This window comes from Eupeodes corollae, chromosome 1, assembly GCF_945859685.1.
Source record: "Eupeodes corollae chromosome 1, idEupCoro1.1, whole genome shotgun sequence".
Classification (NCBI taxonomy): Eukaryota; Metazoa; Arthropoda; class Insecta; order Diptera; family Syrphidae; genus Eupeodes; species Eupeodes corollae.
Genome location: NC_079147.1, coordinates 238691085 through 238697482, shown reverse-complemented (window position 1 = coordinate 238697482; position 6398 = coordinate 238691085). Strand labels below are relative to the sequence as shown.

At 36.7% G+C, this 6398-nt stretch overlaps 1 protein-coding gene across 1 annotated transcript; it reads right to left on the bottom strand.

Moving 5' to 3' along the window:
* Positions 1-2805: 2805 nt before the first annotated feature.
* Positions 2806-4911, bottom strand: LOC129940478 (tubulin glycylase 3B). The gene is made up of 2 exons (XM_056048827.1): positions 3674-4911; positions 2806-3608 (listed from the first exon to the last, which is right to left on the bottom strand). The coding sequence occupies exons 1-2, from the start codon at positions 4809-4811 to the stop codon at positions 2863-2865; spliced, it is 1884 nt and encodes a 627-aa protein (XP_055904802.1). The 5' UTR covers positions 4812-4911; the 3' UTR covers positions 2806-2862.
* Between the last annotated feature and the right edge of the window lie 1487 nt (positions 4912-6398).

Sequence of the window (6398 nt, the reverse complement as noted above, 5' to 3'; positions counted from 1 at the left end):
AATTACAAAAGACTTCTGATATAATTGCTCCAATCCACGAGGCAATTTTAACCAGCTGTCTTTACCTGGTCCATGCTCCCTCGGCATGGTGAGAAGTTAAAGTTGAATTTTATACCTTAAGCAGGTAAATGCTCCCAAGTCAATCCTAATGATCTACGACCTATAAGTATATCATCATTCCTTCTTAAGACCTTGGAAAGACTGATTGATATCAACATGCCTACTGTAAAGGTAAATCGGTGGAAACAGCGTTACACACTTTAGTACGCACCATCGAATATTCCCTACATCCTAAAGAGTTCACTATGGTTGCTTTCCTTGACATCGAAGGTGCCTTTAACAACGTGGACACATTTGCAATCACATCTGCACCGACATCTCTAAATGTAGAGAGTACGCTTCAAGATTTAATTCATTTAATGCTTACTAGCAGAATAATTAACTCAAAACTAGGCAACTCTTCTAGTAGACGATTCGTTAGTAGAGGGACACCGCAAGGTGGTGTTCTATCCCCTCTCCTCTGGAACCTAGTGGTGAATGAAATCCTAACTAGTCTGGATGCGGAGGGTTTAGGATCTTAACATCCTAAAAGAACTCTTACAAAATGCCTTGGACAGACTAATACTTTGGGCTGATCGGTGTGGACTGGGTGTTAACCCACACAAAACCGATTTGGTCTTATTTTCGAGGAGATCCATTTGCCAACCCTCCCTATATTAAAGGAATCCAATTAAAATTCTCAGACGAGGCTTAATACCTGGGTCTTGTCTTAGACAAAAAACGTAACGTACAGGAAATTGGAAACGCAACGTACAGGAAAGAGTCAAAAAAGCTACTGTAGCTCTCTTTTCTTGCAAAAAAGATATTGGTAATAAATGGGGTTTACAACCCAGAATCAAGCATTGACTATACACATCGGTAATCAGACCGATTTTAACGTACGGTGTGGCAGTATGGTGGACTGCTTTAGAGAAAGCTATAAACAGGGATAAGCTAAATAAAGTCCAACGTTCAGCCTGCTTATGTATAAGCAGATCGCTTCGCACGAATCCGTCTACGGCACTGGACACCTTGCTCTACCTTACACCTCTTGACATATTTAGCAAACAAATAGCTGCAAGCAATGCTAGTCGCCTCAATGCTTCGTCGTAGTGGACTTACAACATTGGCCACTCCGTAATTCTAAGGTACTTAGAATCAATTGCAAGGCATACAGACTACACCATCCCCCAACTACAATTCGACAGAAATTTCCAGACATTCTTGGAGGATGAGTAGGGTCAAAAACAAAAGAAGGGGTTGGTGGAGGTGTGTACTCAGAACGACTGAAATTAAGTCTCTCATTCCGCCTTCCCAATCATTGTAGCGTGTTCCAGGCGGAACTTTTGGCTATAAAAGAAGTCCTGTCTTGGATCAAAGAAAACGTGATATCAACATCTGATATCCGTATTTTCTCTGATAGCCAGGTCGCTATCAAATCTCTGGACTTTGTCTCTACAAACTCTATAACAGTCCATAACTTTCGATCATCTCTAATGGAGATGGCGCAATAGTTTAATATTCACCTTTGCTGGGTGCCGGGCCATAGAGACATTCCAGGTAACTGTAAGGCATATCAACTCGTGAGGAACGGTACAGTGCAGCCCATTCTACCACGTTTGGCACACACTGGCATACAAATCGCTACTTGTAAAATCTTACTAATGCCAGACGCTATGAAGAGGGCAGGCACCAGGTGGACCAACATCACCACGTGTCAAGTCACAAAAGACATCTGTCCAACACTGGATTTAAAACGTTCAAGGTGCTTGTTCTCTCTTAGCAGATCGCATCGAAGCTCGATAATAGGTTTCATAACCGGACACTGTCTAATAGGAAAGCACGCTACGAGACTAGGCGTATTCTCAAATGACTTTTGCAGAAGCTGTATGGACGAGGAAGAGGAAGAAATGGTTCTTCATCTTCTCTGCACATGCCCTGCTCTAGCTCGAAAACGCAAGAATTACCTAGGAGAATTCTTCTTTAACGATCTAAATCATATCGTTATAATCAGCCTCTCACGTTTTGTAAGGGACTCAAGCTGGTTGCATTGAGCTGAGGAGGAAGCCTCAAGATTAATGTGGTATCACAATGGGCCATCAAACTGGCCTAAATGTATCCGTTTCCATCTTGGACAGCAACTATAACCTAACCTAACCTTGATACGCACGCGAATTGAAATTAGGATCGTATGTGGAACGCGAATTATGTTTGACGGTTCATAAAGCATCTTGCACATGAGCTATGAACTGCTAACTGTGAATGTTAGCATATTTTGACTTTTCTTTCACATGAGCTTTATTTCTATTCATTTACAGCTACGAATCGTCAATGTATAATTACTCTTTTCAACAAACAAACCAAGAGTGGTATAATTTTGAGGTTAAGTTGAGCGCGAACAATTTATTCGTTGCAGTGTGGATGGTATGTGGAACGCGAAAAGAGTTTGACAGTTCGTAGCAACCACACTGCAATTCGTTACTACCAAATTGTTTTTACAAAATTGTCTTGTTTTAGAGAACAAAATGCAAATTTAATTATCCTGACATAAGTTTCGATTGATTTCTGATAATTTAAATGTGTTTTTGTTTGAAATTGACTTTTTGAAATGTGTAAAATCACGTTGGTTCGTCCATTCGTTCATTTGTTGATCGCTCAATGTGCAAGGCCCTTAACAATCAGATATTAGGTCATATTTTGACAGATGACGAATGTGTATATAATAATAAACAAATCCAGACAGTTTAAGAAAATAGAAAATTATTAAAAAAAAAATGGATAACTAACTTTTATTTTCAAAAACTTAATTAATTCAAATTCAGCTTATTTTGATGGGGCTTTTAAATTCTCACTTCGTTTTCGTAAAACTTTTCTTCGAAAGAATTTCTTGACCTTTGATTTTTTACTCAAAATCTTAGGAGGATGGTGTAATATTTTTGCCGTACCAATGGCAACCAAATCGCAAGCACTCTGACAGTTATGTGAACATTGAATCCGATAAACAAGCTCAAAGTTGCCTGTTGAAGCCTTCGGGTTATTTGGATAGTCAAGAACTACTTTCATAAGATCTTCAAGAGCAGTTGGGCATATTTTCGCTGTGACAGCAGTTGAGGCAGATAAATCTGGCGTGGAATTGATTTCAATCAAAAAGGGATTTAGACTTTCGTCTAGCATAAAATCACATCCATACAATTCGAAAGAGTTCTTTGTGAGATCGGTTTCTTCCAGACTTGCAAGGACAATAGAAATGAGGTTTTTCTTAAATCCAGTATATATTTTATTGTTCCAAGCTCCACTTTTATTCTGATCGGAAAGATAAGACTTGAATTCAGACAAATGCCACATGTTATGCTTTGGAAGCCTGACATCACGTTCTCCATTTTTGTACTTTTTCTGAATACTATTATTTGTAATGTGAATAGCCTCTCTCAAGTCAGATAAGCTGAATTCCCTCGAACTAAAACGTAGATAACAATCTTTGTACATCCAAATAGAGATGTCGTCGAAGATTGCCACAACCATGTACTGACGAATATCGAACTTAGTTTTGTAAATGAGTAAAGGCTTTTCTGAAAAAGAAAACAACAATGTTTACAACATTATCCTACACAATTCAAAACTGGGATAGATATACCGATATACTTCTGAACGATATAATTTGATTTTGGTCTAGATGCAGCATAGTTGATTATGTTGTAGAAATTGCTCATGATCAAAATTCCCTGACCACGGCATTGGAAGCCCGGTTTGAGAATCCACAGATTTCTGTAGCCATATGAATTCAAAAACGGTTTATACTGTTGGACTTTTTCCAGTACTTCCCGAATTCTTGTCAATATTTTTGAACACTCTTCTTCGGAGCCAAAAATTATGTGTTGATTTTTTCTTAGCAAGAGTTCAGTATTGGCCGTAAAGACTTCCCATTTGCTAAAATCATTTTGCTGTTCAGGTGATGGGGCTTCTACAAAGTCTTCCTTCTGTTTCTTACAATAGTTTTCCAACATTTCAATTGTTATCTCAAGAAAACTCATGGGAATTATTCCATATTGGTTAAACAATTGACCTTCTTTTTCAGATTCTAGCAAATAAACCAACACACCAATGCACTGGCTTATTTGAAAGTCTTGTTTAAAATGCAATTCTTCGTCCTTGTTGTTAAGCTTATAAGACGGTATGCAGGTTGTTTCAGCTATATTCTCAATTGTGTGCCATTGAGAATTCTCAAAGCATCCAATAAGTCCTACCTTGGTTGAAAAGTCCAAACATCTCGCCCGACGAACTCTGTTCCTATATGGATTCCCCGATGAGTATTGATCTTTGAGATATTTCGGTTGCCAGATGAAATTTGCCTGATAGGGCTGGACAATTTTTGAGAGTACCACGGTTTCGAAATTATTGCCCTTTCGAGCACCTTTCAATAGACGAATCAATGAGAGTCTCTCAAGTTTTGGAAATCTCCCAGGGGAAAGCTTTTCAATCCAACCTCGTCTAATGAGGGCGTTTCGAACGGTGTAATAATTTCCATAAACTGTGAAGATTTTATTTTGCTTATAGGCTTTGAGTGCACGTTGTTTGTAGGCGTTATTTAATTGGGTTTCCTTGTCATTGCTGGCCTGGGACTCATTTGACTTGGAACTACTGTTCTTGCTTGAGGTGTTAATAACACTGGTATAAATTTGCTTAGGAGCAATTTTCTTTACATTCGATAGTTCGTTTTCTATCTGTTGCATTATCCGGCGGATTCTTTCTTTATGATCGTTAACTAAGTTCATTTTTTTTAAATTTAGAACGCTTGAATTTTGAAAAAAAAAAACTGTTTTTGAATTTTGTGAATTTAGACAGAACTGAAGATATTGAAAAGATGATTTTTTAAAAAAAAATCAATTTAAGTACATTCAAAGTTTTAATTTTATTTGAATATTACAATTAAGTAGGTACATATTGTATGTACATACTTATCTAAGATGTCATAGAATTGACAATCAACGCTCGAGGTTTGAAGCTAATGAGGTTGTGACTGCTGATCTATGTGACAGATTTACGCCTCTTTGCAGCAATACTAATATAATTTTTGAAAGTTTTTTAACTGGAAATTTGACCGCTTTACCACACGTCAACTTGAACACGAAGTAACACTTATACAAAGACAAAAATAAAACAATTTCAATCAAATATAAACTTACCCATGAAAAACACCATAATTTTGTTTTACAAATGGAAGGGTTTTAAAAACTTGGACAATGGTTCATTAGCAGCATAATTTGTTCTGTGAAATGGAACATTAAATTCTAGGCATCCAGAGAAACCTTTTCTTTAAATCTCTTGTAAAATGTTTTTGAAAATGAGCGTAAACTTTACGTATAGGGTTCGATAGCCTTCCGATCTAACAAGTGCAAAAAACCTACATTTTAAAGTATTCGAGTCACTAAAGTCCAGAGAATTACGCAACAACTCAGCATTGAATTACCTTTGAATTAAGTTCCAAAATCACACCAAAGTCTTTTTTTAAAGTGTTTACTGTTTAGGTTAAACTTTGAAATTTTGCAATATGAAGATGTAAGGAATTAATAAAACACCAGTTTGACAACCACGATCAGTTTATATGCAACGATAGGCTTTCGAATCATCCGCATATTTAAGACACTTGGAATTCAAAATGTATTAGAAATGTCATTGAGAAATAGCAAGAAAGAAGGAGGACCTAGATTATTGTATTGCGCATAGACAAACCATATATGGTTTGTCTATGGTATTGAGGAACACCCAAAAGCAACATTAAAGCATCTTGCACATGAGCTACGAACTGCGAACTGTGGATGTTCGGATATTTTGACTTTTCTTTGACATTAGCTTTATTTCTATTCGTGGAACGCGAATAGAGTTTGACAGTTCGTAGCAACCACACTGCAATTCGTTACTACCAAATTGTTTTTACAAATTGCCTTGTTTTAGATAACAAAATGCAAATTTTATTATTCTAACATAAGTGTCAATTGGTTTCTTATAATTTAAATGTTTTTTGTTTGAAATTGACTTTTTGAAATGTGTAAAATCACGTTTGTTCATCCATTCGTTCATTCGTTGTTTGCTCTCATGTGCAGTTAGAGTGGAATCCAAATTTATTCCGGGGTGGAATCGGCTAAGGTGATAATTGACTATCATATGTTTGATAGTAAAATTTGACTATCATTTTCATTCCGTCTGTGTAAGGCGCCAGTTATAGCTATCCTTGGTTTTTATCATTGAAAACAAACATTGGAATTTTTTTGGCAGGTCGTTTATAGCTTTCATTAAAAATTTCTGTCAGTGAAAGAAATTTCCTGATTGAAAGCCACCGATAAATTTTTACTGACAGAAAT

Coding starts and splice junctions, on each gene's coding strand:
- LOC129940478 (XM_056048827.1), bottom strand. CDS start 4,811: ATGAACTTAGTTAACGATCATAAAGAAAGAATCCGCCGGATAATGCAA. Junction 3,609..3,673: donor TATCGTTCAGAAGTATATCG/GTATATCTATCC, acceptor TTTCTTTTTCAG/AAAAGCCTTTACTCATTTAC.